Source organism: Corvus brachyrhynchos, unplaced genomic scaffold (genome assembly GCF_000691975.1).
Source record: "Corvus brachyrhynchos isolate BGI_N302 unplaced genomic scaffold, ASM69197v1 scaffold17, whole genome shotgun sequence".
In the NCBI taxonomy this organism is placed as follows: Eukaryota; Metazoa; Chordata; class Aves; order Passeriformes; family Corvidae; genus Corvus; species Corvus brachyrhynchos.
The window spans coordinates 12,187,658-12,209,967 of NW_008240046.1; the positions used below are offsets into that span (position 1 = coordinate 12,187,658).

Sequence of the window (22,310 nt, forward strand, 5' to 3'; positions counted from 1 at the left end):
TATGAGGTCCATGCATTTATCCACACACGGCTCCTAAGTCTTCCTTCCTGTATGAATTCACCTACATCTAATAATGCCTGAGTATATTGCCCACTTGGTTTTGGTAAGGTCTATATTCCCTATGAGAATTTGTTACAGAACCTGTAAACCTTCAATGTTTCCAAGACCTCTGCATCTCTGTCAAACTTAGCCAAAATTGGCCACAGGTTTTAAGTACTCAGTAGGGGTACTGAAAGTTTTTCTGTACAATCCCTTCAAGTTATTATCTTAGAAAATAATAAGGATTCAAATCCTTCACTTGGTGTCTCTTTGTTAGTCTTTTAAGTTACAGGTATTCTTTCGGGTTTTATGCACATGTTACAAAAAGATTAAAGCAAAATGCTGCTCCTTCAGCATAGTTAAAAGAATATATTAAGGAGTCTTACATCACTTCACACATTGGTCCAACTCTATTAGCTATATGTGACATAACCCAGTAGTTCAGGGAAGTATATTTTTATATTTAAGACAAAACCGATAGAGGGAAACAGAAATGGACTTTTCTTTCATGAATTAACACTATTCCCACTGATTCTATGGGGAGTGGTATTGACTCGTGGGGGAAAAAATCTGTATTGGAAGGAATTCTATTTAGGTGGAACTTTATGCATATTTAGTCTGAAATTGATACATATTACATACCTAATAGAAAAGAGCAAGAATGCATTGTTTGTCATACTGTATAGAAGCAGAAAATTAGACAATACTTGAAGTATTCAAGTGACCAGTAATTTGCAAAGTTCTGGAAATGAGTGATGAAACTAAAACTTTCTTATGTTCCTGACAACTTTGGTAGTTACTGCAATGTAAAGAACCCAGATTTAACCCTCCAATGATGATTTTTTTAACAGAAACATGGTTCTAATGATATTTGTTTGTCTTGAAAAAGATGGAGAAATACTTGGATATTTTGGGAATATTTGTATCTTCTTGGAAATGAAACTTTAAAATAAAATTTTAAAGAACATCTAAAAGATTTGACAGGTGAATTCTGGGTACCATTGTTTAAAAATTGTAATTCGTAGAAGACAAATACTTCATTGTGATAAAATGAAAACTTTCAGAAGTACTAAGAACATGCAGAATACTTTTAAGACACTCTGTCTTACAGTGGAGTTTTTTGTAATTATGTCTGTGCACACCGATCCACTGCATGTTTACTTCAGTGACATGCTCTCATACAGTAATCTGCACTAATTTCCAGCCTACAGAATGAGTCCATTTGAACAAATACAATTCCTGTAAAACAACAGCAAAGGCAGAAGACAAAAGTACTGAACAAAAATAACCACCACTAAAGGCTAGAAATGTACAATTTTGTATTATTAAAAGCAGTAGTAGGTGCCTGGAAAAAAGGCTAAGAAATGTGAATTGGAGTCAGCAAGTTAATGGAACTTTTCTTTTAACCTTTAGTCAGTTAATGGAACTTTTCTCCTTTTTTATTTATATTTAAGTAGTAAAAATAATGAAAAAAAATCACAAACACCACAAGCATGACTGGAATTATTAATAAAATTTTCTCTAGTAGTAGAGGAGGAGATGCAGAATGTAAGAGGAGCAGTCTGTCCTCCTCGTTCCTTGTGCAGCTGTAAAAATAACCAGTAAAATGTACAGAATGTTGTCAGCTTGAATAACTTTCTTGGTATCCTCTTATACTTGCAGTATCCTTTTAGGAAAATGTTCTGCTACTGAAGTATTTGAGAAGTGTTTTGAGATGACAGCAAGTACCTATTTAGAACCAAATGCAGAAATTTTGTTCATTTTTCAGTACATAGCAAGTCAAAATAAGTATCTAGTAAAAATCATGCTACAAACAGGCAAAAATTTAAGCTTTGTGTGTTTTCTTTAGAGACTTAACTTGATACCAATTTAAATACAAGTGTTTGAACTTTTTCTGCTGATGCTATGTGCAAGAACAAAGATTGCTGTTAGAAACCTGCAGTTTAGAAACATGGTCTTTGCTTTTCCTATCAGACAATTGGTAAATTTTCTGTGTTTCATGAATGAACATGGGAAAGGAAGATACTGATTTCTCTTAATCTTGCATTTTTAACATTCTCAGAAAAATTGCATTAGGAGAAGTGTCTGGAAAGAAGTTCCTGTGTCATCAGATTTATTCCCCTGCCTTCAGACAGTCACATTTTTTCACATACATTTGTCAAATTCAGAATATTAAGTCTGACCACAGCACTTGTGACAAGTGCTTCAGACCTTTTTTGTCATGAATAGAAATTGCCTTATGATTTTCAACTTAATTTAAGATACATGAAATGGTTAATAGTGCATTTATTTCCTCCACTTACGTCCAATCCCTTGATGTGCTTATAGAGAATGTTCAGTCATAGACTCCTGTGATGGATTCTCTTGTATCTGATACTCTGAACATTTGTACATGGAAACTAGAACCTCTTGGATTTTCCAACACAAAATCTTAGCAGTACATTGAATAACAATGTCAGTATTGTATTTGCTGAGGAAATAGGCTCAAATATCTGATCTGCTGTAGGTTAGATATCAGCCCAAGATTGTTTGTAATACTGCAGATGATCCAGGAAACAGAGGTTTTGTATGTAGAGATTTCTCTGGTCATGCACTTACTGCTGCTGAGTACAATGTGAGTTATCTGTTGTGTTCCAGTAGAAGTTTATGACCATGTACCAATTATTCCGCCATCCCAATCGTTTAATGACCTGATCAGTACATTTGCAGATAATGTGCATGAGTAACGTGCGCAATGACACTGCACTTCTTAGAGTGAGGATGTCTTCACAACCCTGTAAGAAAAACTGAAAAGTTAAAGTTACAGAAACTGCGATGTCACTTGTCTCCCTGTGTTTGTCTCTTTGACTACCTATCTGAAAACACTTTAAGTAGAACTGGAGTTCTAGCTCCTGAGTGTTCAGATCCTTATAGGGTGAGGCAGTGTGGTCTGGGGGAAAACAGTATTTATGCTTGTGATTAACATAAAGCATAGTTCTGTGGGGCTTTCATAAAACATATGCTTATGCATATGCTGACCATATGCCTTACTGTGTTGGATCTAAGTAAAGATGCCCTGCCATTTTGGGGACTTCTTGTTGCATGTTAATAAAATTGAAACATGGGGGAACCATTTTCATTATAAGCATCATCTACCTGTGCTCCATCAAACATTTTTTTATACAAACAATATCTTTGCATCTAAGCTTTCTACCTGCTTATAGGCTCAGCAGGAGAGACTTCTTCTAGCAAGGCAGCTTCAGGACTGTTGTTTCTTTGTGTGAGTGTTGTTGTCACAATCTAACATTTTGGGGTTTATCAGTTTCCATTGCATTCTCATTGCCATAGTTGTCCTGCTAACAGTAAACATCTGAAACAATTTCTTTTAAATAGTGAGAGAAATAGTCAGCTTCACTGTAATTTCAGAACTAATGCTTCATACATTTTTTTACCTTCCATCACTGAATGTATGAGTTGGCATATGAAGTATTGACCTGTTGTGGAGCAGGAATGCTCTGCAGAGTCTTAATGATGTGTGTTAAAAGAATATACTGCCACATGCAAAATAGAATCCTGCCGGGTAATAAATATGTGTTTGTGGATCACCTGCAATGTTTAAACTCACCGAATAAACAATCCTTGTAGTAAACTCACCCACTGACTTGTTTTCTTAGCTTTGCAGATATTTTCTCAAGTAGATTACTCTCTCTAGCTCAAACTGTGAAATTAGCAAACAACATTAATGAAAGTTTGACACTCCTTCTGATGAAAGTCAGGACAGCTCCTGTCCTCTGCAAATATCTGGGAACTGCTCTCTACCTAAGAAAATGAAAATCTGTAATTTTCCAGCCAGACACATATCTATGCTGCTGTTGATCCATCTGCACTCTGTGTTCTAAATCAATTGCTTCTCTCACTAAAGGTCCTTGAAGTAGAATTCATTAAAAGGATGGTAACTGTAAAAAGCACATACTAGAATTAGATTTAGAATTAATATCAATACTCTATCAAAAAATTACATTTTAAACCTGCTTTTTATAATATCTTTCGTGAAATGGCAAAGAATAAATAAGAGCTAACTTAGAATCACAGAATGGGTAAGGTTGAAAGGGAACACATTGGGTCACCTGATCCAACCTTCCTGCTCAGGCAGGGTCATCTGAGAGCACGTGGCACAGGATTGTGTCTGGATGGTTCTCCTGCCTTATGGTTGTAGGTGCTTGAAGAGCTGATCAAGAATGGAATTAAACCCCTAGCAGTAAAGTCATGCATCTTGATTCATGAATAAACTGAGGGTGGGGAAACCTTCCTTGACTTCTCACTAACCCTTTTTATAGCTCCATATGAGTGTGGAACAGAAGGGGTGACAGCATGTTTTCCTTCAGCACCCCCCACTTCAGAACTTACCAGGAACAGAAGTAATCACAAGTAGATATCAGGGTCTCTTGGAGAAAATAGAGCAGATGTCAATGAGATTCCCACAAGACTTTGCAGTAACCTCTTGCAATGCAAAGAATTTCTGAGCTAAGTTAATCATTGTAATATTATCAAGGATATGTATTTAGTGAAACTAAATGTAGCAATGGTAACTGCAGTTGTATGCAACCCAGCAGGTCCATTTTTGTGCGTTAGCACAGTCATTCATTTCCTGCTTCATTAGCTCTTCCAAATGAAGCTAACTACAGAAAATGACACGAAGATTAATCCTGGATTTCCCTCTGCAAAAGTTGGGCCTGCTACTGTGCTTAAACTCGCTATTCTTTTACCTCAGCATCAAAGATCAGATGTGAACTGAGTAGAAGACTTGCCCAATCTAGGTGACTGATTTTGAAAACTCAATAATTCCTGTGGTGCTTTGTGTCCGCACAGTCCTTGCAGGCCTTCCTTCTGTCACAGCATTGGCTGTCTGAGAGCTGAGTATCGTAGCTGATCTTTGGCTGTGCATTTTGGCAGTAGTTAGTGTCTGATGCTTCCAGTGGAACATTCATCTCTCCTCTGTCAGGGGCAAACCCATTCCCAAAGAAAAATTTTCAGAAGGAAATCAAGAAGGAACCTCAGTACAAAACAAAACCAGCCCTTTGCTCCCTGTTCCTCCCCCCACCACTTCCTTCTTGAAGCAAGGATCTTAAAGACTGATTGAAACCATGTTGAATAAAGTCATTTCAGGCATATGGCATTTAATTTCATCGCATTCATTTGGCTCCTACCCCAGTATCATTAAGTATTTGAATGGTGCTGTAGCTCCTTAGAAGCAGGGAATTCAAAATAATTTTAGTATTAAATACAAGGCCTGCTGTTTGCATGCGTGAGATTTGGATTGCCTTATTTACATGCATATGTTAGGTATGCAAGACTAAGTTGTTTTTTAGCAAAATTAGATTAATGTAGAAACGGTAGTGATTTGTATGAGGTCCCTCGGTGAGTGTCAGCAATGTAGCCTAAACTGTTCAGATAGAAATTCTTAGGAAGACAAAGCTATGGTGCTGAAACTGAGTTTTGTCTGTTAAAACTTGAGTAAGAGTTAAGCATGCTTTGGGTAAATATATCAAAGCCACCTGCTAGAAATCATTTTGGCTCTGCAATGTTCCAAGAGTCCTCTACTTGTTGGGTCTGAAAATAAATATCATGTTGCATTTCATAGCTTATACGTGGTACCATCAGCAATCCAGTTCCAAGCTAAAAGAAGGCTTGGAAATGGTGTCTCCTCTAGGAGTCTGAAAACACAGTGGGAATTTGAGGCTGTAAGAATATTCTGTAGCAGTTAAAAAAATCCAAAGTTTCAGTCTGACACCATATATCAAAAAATTTTTTTTACAAACTGAATATGCCTTAATTTTTAAAAGATCTTTTAAAAATTCTCAGGGATAGTTTGCTGATAGCTGCAGCATAAAAATAATGCAATAGAACTTCATTCACTGCCAGTTATTTATTTCCATAGTTCTCAAGAAGTTTAACATACATCTCTTTTTGTCACAAAACTGACTGCATAATAGCAGCAGAGTTCAGATAGTTTCTGAAAAACAGTAGTTTTTTCAAGCAGTGGAATGTCTGGCCTTGTTATGAGTACAAGAGAATACAGCAATATACATGTTACCTCAGAGGTACAGTTAATTCAGGGTTCCTGTTGAGTCGAACTGGAATTCCGTTTTGATATTTTGTTTACTTGTATTAATGAGTACCTTGAGTCTCCCATCACAAAAATGGTCCCTTATGCATACCTTCCAACTTACTCCAACATAGCCAGGCAGTTTATATTTTTAATTTATTTTTTGAAGCTGTATTACATCACAAAATCTAATTTTCCCCTTGGTTTTATCCTGGGCTTGGTGTGGGAACAGTGCAGTGGGAGAATGATTTTTTCTTTTTTTTTTTTTTTTTAAAGCCCTCAGTATTTTGGCCTCTAGTGTGTCTGCCCATTTTCTAAAGTAAATTATAATGGACAGTGTATATGTAACAATACAGCTAAGACTGGCTAGTATGCAGATGCCACTTCATCCTGAGATAAAGCTGTGACATAAACTGGCAGTAGGTGGAAAATAGTGTCTACTTTGTCCTGTGATATCAGTAGGCTGTTAATGTAGGATGCTATGAGTTTTCTGCAGTTGTAGTTTGGTTTGTTGTGTTTCACTATTTGTTTGTTTGTAAGTACTGTATAGAGTTGGGATATCTGAATAGACTCAAACTTTGTGTGCACTTTACATTACTTTGGTGCAGATTATTATCTTTCAAAAGTGCTTTGGCGTATAGTGACTTGGTTCACTACCTAATGATTCCATTAGGAGTTTTGATAAGGATTCCTGTGGGTGCGAAGACACATCCCAATTCTGTGCTTAGAAATACATCAAGCAACATTAAGAATTTCAGTGTTGTCTGTGGAGATACGTTAAATCACTGGATGGAAACAACCACATCTGCTCATAAATCGTTAAGAAAGACTTGGTAACTTTGGCTGCTTAGAAAATATTTGGAGACACCTACTCTTCACAGCTTTTAGTTTGCACAAAGGAGTGAATAAACCTTATAAACATCTTTTTAAAATATTTCCATGTTCCTGTATGGAAAAAATTTTTAGTTTATAGTTTCAAGACCAGAAGTTAATCACTAGGGGTTTTTTTATGCCAGAGAAAATATTTACAACAGAGATATTAAACACTTGAAAATAGGGTGACTTATAATGGAAGTGAGAGTTCATCTTTAACTTTGGAAGGACAAGCAGTACCAATTTAATTAAAGCGGTGTTAAAATAGGACTGCCATTTGTATCACAGTGATTCTCCACCCCTCCAAAAAGCCCTGCTGCCATTTTGTACCACACATTCTTGTCCTGTGCAAATTAATAGATCGTTTTATTTTCCGCAGGAAATCTGAAGACTTTTATAGCAAATCCTCCAGTGTCAAAATGAACACAGGTATGCTGCATCTGTGAGATTTTTTTTTTTAATGTGTTGTTTTGTGAGCAGAGAAAATCCCAAATTTACTAGAATTTTCATGAACAAATTGTACTTTGAGTGCTGAACTCAAAATAACCAAGATACTTTAGTAGTGTGCCTGCTTATGTGCATTTGTATTCCATATGTAAAATTTACATACATGTTTTTCTATGTATGGATATATATGGATACACAAAATAAAAGTGCATGTTTAGCCTTCTGTTCTTAATTTTATAGTATCAGTTTTGTGCGTGTATATGTTTTATGTGAAAATGCATAGTATGAGGGTATAGCAGTGATGGAAGAGTGTCATTAAAGCATCACATTTTCCTAAGAAAATGTGCATGCTTTTAAAATCCTTTATTTCCATTCTGTACTATCACTAAATTAAGGGGCATATAAACACTGCCCTGTATTATAAACTGCACTTGCATATCAGCTGAGGATAATCTTGAGGATATGTTGTACTTACGGTGCTTTGTATTTTCTCTCAAGCTGCTGTAACAGATGTATTGACCAAATTAAGTACTCTGTAGAAAGTTATCTTCATGATCTATGACAGCATACTAATAGTTGCTCCTGAACTTCCGAAGCCTGTAAGATAGTGCTGCTGTTTGTGCTGGAAGAGGGAATAGGTCTCTTGAAAGCAGACTGCTGAAATCCTGGCCTCATTTAGGTGTAAATTTTCGGTTGCAGTCAGCTCTTTAGGTGAACTGTCTGGTTTGAAGATTAACCTGTGGCCCAAGGATAGACATATCCATCCTTTCCAAACCAGTGGCTTTGTCACTGACCACAGTGCTTCACCATGATATGGTATGTGGGACCTGAGGACCAGAACTACCTTTGCAGTCTGATTTTCAGCAGCATGCTCTAACTCAAAGGGATTAGCTTTTCCATGGTATAGGTGCCGTTATCTAGATCACTGTATTAATCAGGCTTCATGACTTCCTGTTGTCTCAGACATTCGGAACTCAGTAGGAGCCATTTTTTGAACATGCATTTTAATACAAAGTTAAAATATATTAGCTCACTTGATACCACTACATTTGTAAATAGAACAAGCAAGAGAAATTAATTTCTTCATTTGAGTGTGTACTTTTGTTCCCCAAAGTTTTGGTTGTTCTTAATTGTTTATCCAAGGTGGTGTATTTTTCATTTATAAAAATACTATTTGATATTTTTCCCATCCTCTCTCATTTTTAGTGAAGGTGCCTTTCCTAAACATGTCATTCTATATAATTAAGATAGTACTAAAATAAGACTTGTTTAATAGAACTGTAATTTCAGAAGTAACTTGGCTAATCATCGTACTATAATTACATTGTGCATTGCTGTCATATGAGTTAAAATCATATGATAGAGGTAATTTTATAGCTTCACGTTCAAAAAACGTGAATAAAGAGGTAAATTGCCAGTTTGTGCTACTGCAACCCTGAAGTATGACTTTTTTCAATGTTATACTAAGATTTTTCATGTAAGTTATGAATTCTCAAGACAAAAGACATAAGATTTAAATAATCTGTGGCTGAATGACTTCTCTTGGGGATTGGGAATCTTCTGATCACACAGGAGCCTTGAAAACAGACCTTAAAGACCTGAACATGCCTGAAATCCTCTCCAGTTACTTAGAGATATCATGATTTTAGGTTGAACTTTCATCTACTCTTCACTTAGACAGTGAAAACATTTTTTCATCTTCTGTATGCTTGATATTAGTGTGAATATTATCAGCTGCAGTAAAAGAAGGCATTGACAGAAAATGTGGTATTTCTTATCAGTTCCATTGATGTAGATTGTTCTCTGACTGTAAAAAAAAATAAAAACCTGCGAGTAGGGTGTAAAAGTGGACATCCTGCACCTATCCTTGCACTTACTTAAAGCGTTACTTCATTATGAAAGAGAGTGACTCAGGTGGAAGCTGTTCTGCCTGGTGTCCTGTCTAGCTATTTTTTTTTCCTCTTTCCTTTTTTTTTTTCCTTTTTTCTTTCTACACTATGCTTTCTTTGAACATGAGTGCTACAGCTTTGGTTTGGGGTTGATGGGGGTTTTTTTATTTCACTGCTTTATAACAGGAATTTGTGCATGGTCCAGTTGGAGGTTATCAGATACTATTGATTTGCCAGTAGTTTTTTTTAAAAATACATGTTTCATTAATGACTCCTGTAGGTAAATGAGCTCTCTAGTCTGATGCCAGTAACTGGTGGAGTGGTAAAGCTGGTGTATATGCAGCTTTAAAAGTAAAAAGTAAATCTACTGCTTAGAGGGGGCTCCTCTAAGACAGTGCTCCCTGTGGCTGCAGACTTGGCAGTCTGTCTCAGCAAACCCTCCGGAAGATATTTTTGTCTACAGAGAAAATGTTTTGAAGAGCTTTGGTTTGCAATACTCTACCATATATGGGAGGGATTTTTTAGCATTTGATGTTAATTCTGTACCACATGTTAGGAAGGAATATTCAGCAGCATAAGGCAATGAAACATTTTTGCAAAAGCTAAGAAATAGAGGTAAAATATAGAGAAGGTTTTCAAGAGTATCAAGGGTACTTTGGCTCATGCTTCCTTTTGGAGTTCAAATGTCACAATTTTAAAATAGTAGTCTCATAGAATGTTGTGTGTGTTTTTAAACCCAGACTAAGCAATCATCAACAGAAAAGTATTTTAAGCTATATATAGGGGATTTCTTCAGTAAGTATTCAGGTATTTTACAGATTGATGAACATCATTAACTTGGTTGCTTGATTAACTAACTTACAGAAAACATGAGCTGCCCATGAAGCTCACATCAGATTAAAACACAGGATAAATGTCCTTATTGTTCATTATACATATGTGCATGCATAGCTCATGTTGGAGGAGAGGTAATTGCATTGAGGAATAATAAATGGATAGAAGTTAATAGTTAAAACGGATTTTTAGTGTTCATCTGTAAATATTTTGGCTGAATTTCACACAGATCATTCTTGATAAATGCATCTAATTTTAAAGTTATTAAACAGGTTAGCTGTTTGCATTAGATGAAGCACATAAAAACAGCCAAGAGTGAAAAGTATGCAGTTCTGGAAGACCGCAAATATTATCTGTTTGTTAAAATTATTAATGGAAGCCATTACATGGACTGTTCTCTTAAATTTTGTCTGGGACACAAGAACAGAACTTCTTGGGTCTATGCAGAGTTCCTGAATAGATTGTTAAGCTGCTTTTAGATCACTGAAGTAAATTAGCTGGGCTTGAGTTCCAGGCATTCTACAAAAAATTGACTTTTTAGCAGCATGAAAGAACCAAATAATAGGTTTGTGTAGATTATGTGGTAAAAAGCTTGTCAGCACATCCAAAAAGTACTTCAGAGAAACAGTGGAAGGAGAGGAAGCCCAAGTAATAGCCTGCCCTGCCAGGATACTCCCAGGCCCATCACAGGAGCCATCAAATGCCTATCTATCTCCATAAGCCTGGAAGGGCACAGAGACACAAGGGCAGCCAAGAACACAAATTGAGAAGACCCAAGAAACAAAGGGTTTCCCTCATCCAGGGCGTTCCCAGGGCTGTCACAGGAGAGCCAGGCATGCGTTGAGTGGCAGACTCAATGTTTGAGCCCAGTTGCTGGAAGGATCCACTCTGTCCATGTGTGCCATTCTCCCTAGTGGACCTTCAGCCAGAGAGGGAAGGGTGGTGAGGCCGTTGTGCTGTATTAGTGTGAGTGCTTGGAGCTGTGTGTCCACCCATGTATGGATGGGGTGTATACATGTGTCTGCTGGGAATGCATTTCCAATCTCCCTCCTGGCTGGATCTGGGGACATAGAGAGGCAGCAGCTTTGTCTGCCTTGGACTGTTGGACCCAGCAGTATGTATTTGCTTCAGAAGGTCAGAATGCAAATAAGGAGTAAGAAGCCCTGATCTGAAGACTTCTAAACTTGAATTCACTGTACGGACAAAGGGAAAAATGGTACCATTCACAATTACAGTGAATAGACTAATAATCAGCAAACATGTTTGGATGCCATTTTTCTTTTCTTTAATAAGCTTTAAGAGCTTATTAAGAATTTCTTGCCCCTGGCTGCTCTCTCTCACCTCTTCACACAAGGTCACCATCCTTTCATCTTTGCCCCCTTTGTTTATGCCACTGCTTTTACGGACTGTCTGAAACAGTCTTTTCAGAAACCCACCCCCTGTTCTTAAATGAAATGGTGGTATTTTGAATCGTCTCCATCTGGCTTTGGAGCAGGACCCAACCAGTAGCCTATTTGTCAAATACAGATACAGCTCACTCAGGGTGATGCTGTCTCTAGTAGGAGCAGCTGTTGGGGCTGTGAATTTAGGGGAAGGGGTTAAAGGTGGAAACAGAATTAAGAGAGGGAGAGAAAAAGAAGCTGCAGTTGCATTTTAGGCAGCTGTTTTGATTGTGAGTTATTGCTTAGTTTCACGTTCTAGCATTGCCTGCAGACCTTAGCTGATTCCGGTCTCCTTTGCTTCAATGTTAAAACAATACCTGGTAAGACAGGGCTCATTCCTGAAGAATTTTTCAGGTCAAAAGAGTTGGGAGCATGTAAATACATATTTGCGCGCATATTTTTTATATATACAAGCATTTTGTATAGATTGTTTCACATATCCTCATTTGTTCCTTAAGTAACAGCTATGCAATATTAATTGCTTTTAGTTTGCAAGGGAAATGAGCAGAAGATCATTAATTCAGTTTCCAGTACTGTTTCTTAATACTCTACACTCCACTTAATGGGAGCCTGGCCTGAACATAGATGGGAAGATGGAATCCATCCTGCATAAATATGTGCTTGCCCACATACATTCATATTCTACTAAAAATTTTGCTCAACTCAATATCGTATAAATGGGAGGTTATGTCTTAATTGAATGCTAATTGGATCTCATTATGTTGTACAGATACTGATAATTAATGCGGGTACAGACTTGTGAATATATATATTTATATTATATATATAGGGGTAAATATTGTATGTAGTCAGGTACAATCTGTTTTATTTATCTTGTATGAAGCCAAAACACTTTGCTAGATTATGGGTCCATGAAGTATAAAACTCTAACGCAGTTCAGTTACATTAAAAACTAAACTGAAGCAGAATTTCCTGAAGTTAAAATAGTTAAATATTTGTAGTCAGCTTCTCGTTGTCTTCACTTTCTCTATCATGAAATTCAGGAAGGTAGCTCTTGAAAAATTACAAGTAAAGTATCACTTTGTTTGAATAAGAGCTGTGACAGTATAAAAATTTTTTCTAGCTTATGTTAAATGTAGTATGCTTTCAAAGTCTGCCAATATTCAGATTGGAACAGAACCTCAGTATCAACACATCATCAGATCTCATTGGAATTACCTCTGATGTATGTTGATGGTGGGGGAAAAGGAATACAAGAATGGAAAATGTGATTTTAATTACCATTGCCATTCTATATTTATGTAAGCAAACTAAAACAAATGTGCAGATTTGATAGCCATTGCCTTAGTTTCACGTGTACAATGCCAATAATTAATGGCAGGTAATGTATTGCTTTCAACTACTGCTGGCTGAAAAAATTTGGCCTTTTGCCTTGAGCCTTGAAGTTGGCAATGAGTCTTTGGTACCACTTACATCAAGACAGTGGCTCTGATGTTTGGCAGTGTTAACAACTACTTAATGCATATCCTACAGGACCTGTGGCCAGGGGAGTATTGGAAATACTGAAGGAACAGGGGAATATTGGAATGAGCAAAGAAATACCAGGAGCTCACTTCTCTTAGAGACGTGGGTTAAAGATGACTCTGTGGCTCAAATTACTTCTATCTTACCAAATACTTTCTGCAAATAGGTTGCAGGTCTTCATTAAGAACTTAATTTTATAAAACTCCCTGTCATAGGTCACAGAAATAAAAAATGCATTTATCATGCTTGTAGTTCCTGACTTCATTGAAGCACTGAATGAAATTTCAGTAGTATCAAATATTAAAGTTAAAATAATTATTTTAGTGAAGAGCAGAAGAATATTCTTGCTAAATATAATTGGGAAAAATATTTATTAAGTTTCTTTTACAACTATGCTAGAGTTGCTACAAAGCTAAGTTGTGGGAAAGCTATCTTCTAATAGTAAGAGAGTATTTATAAAATGCAATGGCAGCTCCAGTGAGAGAGAAGTAGAATAAAGAAAGAAAGGAGCTGGGCAAGATCCTGAAGGAAGGTTTTTCTCTATACCTCATTTTTTTTAATTATTCTAGATTTCTAGTCATTGCCTCAGAATGTTATTCAGTTCCAGACATACTTTTTTTTTTTTTTAAACTTAGATAAAAAAGGAAAAGAGGGACAACCAGTTTGTTCCATCAAAATGAAAAAAAAAAAATTATGCCTTCACTAGTAATTTTGTTTCTTGAGCATAAAGGATCCAAAAGACTGAAAAAAAGTACTTTGTCAGCTGATCGAACATGAGCTTAGTTTATGAATGGTGTCTTTCTAATGCATACAATGAAATCATTTTACAGTGCAGATTATTGATTAATATTATTTTGGAATGCTTAATCCTTTATCTTGATTACTTGTTTGCTTTTACTAATTAGCTGTAATTAAGCAGTCTTTCAGGTAACAGAGTGTATATATTTCCCTAGGGGTTTAAATATTAAATACAGCTTTCTTCAGTTATTTTCTATGAGGTTTATTATTAAAAGCTTGTGAAATTTTATGTTTTCTGCAAATCTGCCAAACTTGCGAATTCACACATTTCTGCAGCAGTTCCCTAACTGCATGCTTACTTTCATACATGTTTGGCATATCTCACACTGTGATATGTTGCATGTGCTTGCTCCCTTTGTCTGGGGCTGCTGTCTGTATTGTTTTGTGCTTCCAGATAGCGGTGGGTGTGCTCGCAAACGCGCTGCAATGTCTGTCACATTAACAGCTGTGAAGAGAGTTCAGAGTTCTCCAAACCTATTGGCCTCAGGTATAACCACTAACCATTGAGATACAACTTCTGAATGGCTTTTTTGTTGTGCTTTCCTGCCATATTACTTTGCAACGAGGAGAAGGGTAACACTGTTTTCTATTCCACTGACAGATCTATTACTTCTACAATGCTTTTTAAAAAGTGGTGGTAATTTCTCTCTGCCTCTGCTTAGTAGCCATTCATGAAAAAAATAATAAAACATGAATTATGTGTAAATTCATTTTGCCCTTGATACGTATTTTGGGTCTCACATCCCCTGTATTTTTTTCAAGATAACAAAGCATGAAAAAGAGGTTTTGTTTATTACAAACTTTTTATTGAAACTTGATTTAAAACCTCTTCTCAAGGAAAAGAATCTGAGTGTTGCTGTAAAATGATTGTCAGAAGCCAGATTAACTTTAAAAAATCATTTATGAAGCATGTTTACCTAAAAATATTCACAACAATAAAAACATACTAAATCTTCATTAGAGAGGCACACTGCTTCTTATCAGTACTCCCGTGTGGTTTTTGCAAAATTAATTTATTTCTAACACAAATTAATACTGGATATTTCTTTTTCAGGGTCTGATTCTCAGTCTCCAGATTCAGGTAAATAAAACACTGTATTATTTATGTATCAGTGTAATACCATATAAGTTGATGAATTACAACAATCTTCTATTTATTTGATTTCATTGCTCCATACTTCCTCATTCTTCAAGGAAAGCACACCTGAAATTATAATCCTAATTGTTAATGGTTAAGACCTCAAATTCAGATCTCATTTGAAAGCATTTATTTCCTGTAACACAGAGTATGTTGTCAGAAAAATGAATTGTGTGGGAAAAAACAGACTGCTAATTTGCCACCTTTAGCTTCATCACTGTGGCACCATTTGGTGGTACTTGCTATTTCCTTTTTGGTGTCTTACTCAGGATTTCAAGTTCTGCCCACCTCACTTAGCAGCCTGCTCACATAATGTGTTACTTTTCCCAGCCTCTTACAGTATTTTGTCTTCAACATCTCCCTGTATGTTTGGCCAACGCTTTGAGGGCATTCCAGGTCTGAGGATAGAGAAAAAACATGGTTGGTTAGTTGGAAAATCGAGGTGTCATTCAAATTCAGCAATAAGATACGTTATTGGAACAACTAATTGAGTACTGTGGTTAAATTTTGTGAAACTGCCATGACCAACTAACTTTACATGAGCTGTTTTTCAAAATCCACCACAGCTGTGAAGTTCAAGAACCTAACCTGAAAGTGAAAGAACTTGAGCCTGATTTATACAGGGGCCAAAGCACCAGCATCTCAAAAAGACTCTCAGGGTTAAAATACATAGTCTGTATGAAAGCTGTGGGAAGATATCAAACTGCCCAATACCAAGACTTTTGGCAATGGTTGAATTTTCTAAATTTTAAAGATCAGTATTTTGTAGAGTAGCAGCTTTAGCCATGTTCTTGTAACTTCCGTGGTAAAACAGCATCATTGTCAGTTGTGTAATTTGTTTAGTAGCTGGGTTGCTATGTTGAGAGCACTGTAGATGTACTAATCACATCAAAAAAAATGGTTTCATTCTTTTTTATTTACAAAAGCTTGGCAATCTTACAATAATGGAAGTAGAGAAACGCTGAATGGAGACGCCAGCAGTTCATCTCTTTCAGCAAAAGGTTTTAGGAGTGTGCGGCCAAATCTGCAGGATAAAAAATCACCAACTCAGGTAAAACTGGACGCACCACATTTACTGCTATGCCATTGCTGGGGGGGTTATTCTGGTGGGGGAGCACATATAGATGGGATACCTCTATGAAATAGTGTCCTGATGTCTTCCAGATAGTGTGAATCACCTGTTCATATGGGTCACTACAGACTGGTTTACTGCATAGATAAAGCATACTCCACACAGGCTGTATGCCCCCCGGTTAATTACCAGAAATTGCTTTCAATGAGTAAGACAGACAGCTAAATAAAACTAGGTCATGCACAAGTAAAAGCTTTCTAGGAGTGTTCCCAGACTTCAAAGAGTATTTATTAATAGTTTACACTTGGAAAAGTGCACCAGTCATCAAAATATTTGAGAATTAAAATTTATTAATTATACAGAATAAAATGCTTCTGCCTGCTTTGTGGAACAATGTAATTAGAGCACACTAAAAACAGAAACAAACAACAACAAAAAATCAAACAGAAACCCCCCCCCCCACACACTGGAAACATCTTTATCTGTCCAAAAATTATCAACATACTAATCTTAAGACTCTGTTACTATTTTAATTCAAAGGTTTAAGAGGCTCTATGTTTTATATATGTGTGCTATGTGTGAATAATTGCTTCCTATCTAAGATCATGGAGTACTTACATACCTGAATGCTTTCACATCAATAATTCTTATTCAATGTAATAATTGTTTTTTAAAAGAAAACGAATAATTGTGGGCTCCCCTCTCATCCTTTCTGATCCCACTTTACTCCAAGGAAATGGAACATCTGGCTGTTTAAACAGAAGCTGCACAGGAAATGGTGGTGGGAACCTGACCAATTTAGTTGTCCATTGAGTTGAGCAATGTTGAGATGAAGCCCTTTAATTTGCAAGTTCCTTTATTTAAATATAAAAGTAAAACTGAACTGTATCTCCTGCTAACATTTACTTTCTTTCTGTTTCTTCTTCAATGTTATTTTGCTGTGTGTGGATGCTTTTGGCAAATAAGGCACCTCTGCCACCTCCTAGAAAAGAAAGTTTTCGGAAAGCAAGAGTAACTAATCACGAGAACGAAATTAATCTCCAGGCAGTAACTGCTGATCCAGCTAAACACCACCCCACAGATACTGCCTATTACACTAGCGAGACGTCTATTCAGGAGACAATGTCTTCCCAAATATCTAACACAAGTGTGTCCTATGCACAAAAAATCATTAAACCACTGACCTCAATCTCCAGTGCAGACACGAGCACAGTAGCTGGCATTAGTACTACTCTCCATCAAGGCCAAAGGCAACAGTCTCAAAAACGTAAAATATCTACCCTGAAATTAACCCGGACACGTGACCCAGCAAGTAGCATTCCTTGTAATTCACAGCAACAGCTCAAGCCTGTTGAAGAGCCAGTATTTCCAGGAGGGCCTGTCTCACCTGCCTGTAACCCCATGCCTGAGATACACATAGCGTCTCTTTCCGTTCAGATAGTTCCCACCCCTGACAATAAAGCAGAGCCTGAAATCCAAGATCATCCACCTAGTATTTCTCCAGACACTTCAAAGATGCCTTCAAAGGATTTGGGACAAAAGTCTACAGTTCTTCCTTCTTCACAGGCTGCAGAATGCCATGTGGTATATTTAATTTTTCCATCTTTTATTTTAGATCTTCATGAATCACTTAATAACCATCTGTTTAGTTATACTTACATTACCAAAGTTAGATCTTGTGTTTTCTGGGTAAAACTACCTGTCACATGGATCAAAACAGAAATGAACAGAACCTGAAGGTTTTGGAAAGTTATTGGAAAAATAAAATTATCTAGCTGAGATGGAAGGCAGAATTCTTTGTTCTTCTGCTAGCACTTTATGAAGTGCAAATGCACCACAAGAAATTATTGTACTCTAGGTGATGCATCTGCTTGAGTGGCTCTTCCTAGAGAGGATTGCATTAGAGGGTTATGCTGCCATAGATGCTGGAAGGATCAAGTATGGATAGAAAAGTTTAGGTTGAGTTGGGGGGAGCTTAAATGCAGCTCTGCCAGTTTGCTAGGGCCACAAAAAATACATTTTGTCAGTCAGTGCTTTCTGCAACACTGGGCACTGCTGCCTCCTATGTGTCCTGTGCAATAGAGCTTTTTAAAGAAAACAGGTTGGTAAAATCTTTGTCAACAACCTCCATATGAAACATCACTGGGCACTGAACTTCTACTCTGTTTCCCCTATACTTTATGCCTACTGAAATGAAATTTCTTTAACTATACTGATCTCATGTAGGAGAAGTGGGAGTATCAGACGCACAGTATAGGACCCAAGGAGTCTGAGCAGTATTCGTCGCCATTCAGAAACTCATTGGGTCAAATGAAATAAGCCTGGGCACAAGAAAGCAGCAGTGAATACATACTAGGCAAAAGGAGAGCTCTGAATAGACTTTGTCCTTTCTACTCTGCCTTACCTATCCACATTAGGATTTTTCTATTTAAAAAGATAATTATTCCAGTATATCTGCCAATATACCATCTTATCTGTGTTTGAAATGGAGGTAGAGATTGCTGTAGGTCTAGGCATATCTGCCTCAAAGCTTTGTCTGAGTGAGAATCCCATCATGGCATATTTGTGTTCATCTAGTTCTGCTGGAATTATTGAGGCTGCTCTGAAGTAAATACAGGACTATTGACAGCCCTATTGTCAACAGTAGTAACGCATCTGCTTTTCCAGACTGTGGTTCTTTCAGAGCATCACATTCAACCACATCTCTACTCTGGAAGCCAAAAGTAACTGCATTAAAAACAGGATAGCTTTAAAGTTGTAATACGTCTGTCTCCCCCTTCAACTCCCAAGTAAAATTTTTGATCAGAACAAAGCTCTGTGGAATTATATGGCAATAATCCGCAGTGCTCCTTTTAAATTCTCTCCGTTAAAAAATAGGAGCACAGAAGGATTAATCACTTTTGTCCTTCTCAAGACTAGGCACTATCAAAACTATCATCTTAAGTTCTTCATTTAGGCTGCATAAAATTTAGAACATTTTGAGAAAAACAAGTTGCTTTAGCTTTTAGAAGAACCAGTCTGCTACTCAGTGATTTTTGCCAGCTAAAACAAGTCAGTTCAAGCAAGAGTCACAGTAAAGAATCCATGTCAGAAACAATAAGGAAAGCTGAGCAAGAGGTATTTCTGATAGATGGGGTAGATATGAAGATTGTAGATGACAGGCTTGCAAGTCTTTTAAATATGGGCATCAAAGGATACTGTCAAACAGCAGAACAGGTGTGGCCAGTACAAATTTTGTGTCTGTTATCTTTTCACTTAAAAATAGTTGCTCAGCCTGTTAGAATATGATGCATTATATGTGGTCAGAGAAATCAAAGTGTTTCTCAAAAAAGAAAGTATGATAGCTAACAAAGATTACAGGAAATACCTTTTTATGATCAAGAATAATACTCAAAGTCTAATCAGAAGGACTAAAAATAGTTCATCTTCAAGTTACTATTTCTTAGAATTTTAAAAGTCAAAACATATTTTGCATTTTCTTTTTAGTTTAGAATCTAGTTTAGTTTCACTTTGAGCTGAAAAAATCAGAAAAGTATCTGTGGCTTATTTGGCAATTCTGCACTTACTTTTCTGCCTTCTCCTTGGTTTCAGCATGTGGGAAGCACTATCAGGAGTTTGGCAACTGGGTTGCTCTAAATAAAATGATAAAAATTTGGATCGATCACAGAGATCATTAAGGAATGTAGCCATCTTTTCAAGCTGTATCCCTTTATGGATCTCTTACCTGTAAAACTGAGTTGATGTTTTCTGTACTGTTCAAATTTGAAATAAATTCTGATGAAGGGGTGTATTTGGCATCACAATTGAGTCGTGGAACCAGTGGGTTTTGTAGCTCTTTGCTAAAATACATATCTAAAACTAGAGTACAAATCAGCATGTGAGGTGGTGTAAAATTCTGCATCAGGTGAGGTCCCAAAATGAAGATGCCATGAGCTAAAATTAGAAATAAAGGCTGCAGCTATATGTTTAAAAAGATTTATTTTCTGACTCAGATCTCAGTTTAAAACCTTGAAACTATTCTAGCTAATGCCAAATATTAGTGCTATATGTCATAGTATTTGCAAAGTTCATGATTTTTCTCACATAGAAAATTAATTTTCAGTATACTATGCAGGATAGTACTTTCATTTAAAAAATTGTTTTAGATCTGCAAGCACTACAGGACTTTGTATATGAGTTAAAATACTTTTGTACATACAGCTTATAGGTTGTGTGTCAAGCTAAGTCCTCAAAGGACACTCTCAGACTGTAAATTAGGCCTGCCAGCAATGTTCAAAGCTGCCACAGAAACTCTCAAAAAAACAAATACGTTTGGAAAGGTGCAACTCTCCTTCTGCATCTGGGTTTACGTATGTGAAGGAGAATGAGGTAAGATAGGTAATCAACACTCCTTGAGAGGTGGTAAATGAGAAATACTGTCCATGTGGGGGTATCTGTGTCTAGCCAACATGTACAACTATATTATGTCACAAAGTATGGAAATCTACAGCCCAGAGAGAGCTTATGTGGTCCCAGTTAATGTATCTTGCTATGTTTGTGCTCCTATTTGCACTTAATTTCATTGCTTATCTGTTGAAACTTTAGGAGCAAGCAGAAGTGTGCTGTGACTCACCGAGTGACATTTTGTAAACACTCCTACTCAGAGAAAGGTTAAACTCCTTGAAAGTATATATGGAAATAGAAGCATTCAAGTTACTCAATACTAGGGTTTTTTACATTATTACAGTCTCTTTGTACCATACTGCAGAGGCAGGAGAAATAACTGCATCTATTTCAACAGAGAAATTAGTATTTGTTAGTATGAAACCAATGGAGGTAAATTTTCTTGTCCAAATTTCTTATTAGAAGTTATGAACCAATGAAGAATTCTGAACTGCATCTTCAGAAATAATCACCTGATACTATTATTTTGTTCCTGGGTTCCTAAGTGTCCTATTGTTCTAGATACCACTCTCTAAAACTGAGGTTGCAAAGCATTTGTTCTCTTATTTGAATTCCTCAGATGAGTTGAACACGTGGTTTAGTCCTGATGTCCTGGAGGAGTGAAACATCTATAACAGATGTTTATGAAGGTGTTTCTTTTGACAGCCTTATAGCTGTTGAAAAGCGCATCAAGGAAAATAAACCTGGAATTAAAAAAAAAAATTCTAAATCAATCCATCTAGTACATTTCCAGGTTTTAGGTATTGACAATATACGGTGTGATATAGAAGAAAGCGAAAACCAGTTTCAGCATTCTGGAGACAGATGTGAAGCAGAGAAAATTGAGCATGTATTTTTCATTTTAAGTTCTGCATCACTAGTATTGTTTTAGACAAGGGCTGAACTCCACCTCCTAATACTGTGTCTAGAATAAGAGAGCTAGGTAGAAAAATGGGCATTGGAATATAATTTGCAGCATTAGTTTGAAGATTTTGAAATCAGCTTTTAACAATTAAAAATAGAGGTATTTTTACCCATTTATGCAAATGTATGGGTGTAATTTGATTGTTGACTACTAAACTCTGCTATGTATTAACACAATGAGTTTATTCACTTATCTCTGATTCTCCTTATCTGTGTCTTGACTGTTGAAGCAAGGCCAGTACTCTGGTGTCATTAGTAACCTCACACCACTCCCCACACATCTTGCATAAAAACGATATGACTGATTTTGAAACCCGTACTGGGGTCACCTGTCTGCTTTATGTGAATTGGAAAGCATCTGTGTTCTTCAGGCCTGACATTCTACTGTTTGATGGAAGAGAAGCATTTCAACGGACCAGCAGAAAGCTGCTCTTCAGACCTTCAATTCACATCAAGACTGATGACATTTATCTCTCTGTCTCTCAAGTGTTGCTCCACAGCCCAAGATAGCCACATAGTCTAGCTAGTTTTTCATCAATCTAATTGATTAAGTACTTGTTTGGCATTTAATCCGCCTGACTTCTGCTAGCATTTCTTGGGCTATACCAATAACAAACCTAATCTGAAGCATGCTAAATGGAACCAGTATTGAAAGTTTTCTGGAATGCATTCAGCCTTGTCTTTCTCATATTTTTCACTGTGAAAAATATAAGAAAATATGATTCATGTATGAGATTTCATGCACAGTGAAAAATATGGGTAAGTAGTAGCCAGTTGTATGTGTTTGAGATTACCAACATTCTTTTTTTTTAAAGCAGTGTAAATCAGTTTTCAAAAACAATGCTGTTTTAAAAACCAATTT

At 36.6% G+C, this 22,310-nt stretch overlaps 1 protein-coding gene across 38 annotated transcripts in view; it reads left to right on the forward strand.

Moving 5' to 3' along the window:
- The window catches only part of SORBS2 (sorbin and SH3 domain containing 2), a 199,256-nt gene that overhangs the window by 111,943 nt on the left and 65,003 nt on the right, over nucleotides 1-22,310 (forward strand). For 16 of the 38 annotated variants that reach the window (XM_017744439.1, XM_017744438.1, XM_017744442.1 and 13 more), the window contains exons 3-7: nucleotides 7,377-7,426; nucleotides 14,287-14,379; nucleotides 14,947-14,973; nucleotides 15,957-16,081; nucleotides 17,540-17,686. In XM_017744439.1, coding sequence (XP_017599928.1) covers nucleotides 7,417-7,426; nucleotides 14,287-14,379; nucleotides 14,947-14,973; nucleotides 15,957-16,081; nucleotides 17,540-17,686 — 402 coding nt within the window. In that variant the 5' untranslated portion in view covers nucleotides 7,377-7,416. Of the gene's footprint in view, nucleotides 1-7,376; nucleotides 7,427-14,286; nucleotides 14,380-14,946; nucleotides 14,974-15,956; nucleotides 16,082-17,068; nucleotides 17,687-22,310 lie in introns of all 38 variants that reach the window. The other 22 variants (XM_017744448.1, XM_017744449.1, XM_017744477.1 and 19 more) reach the window with 8 other exon arrangements.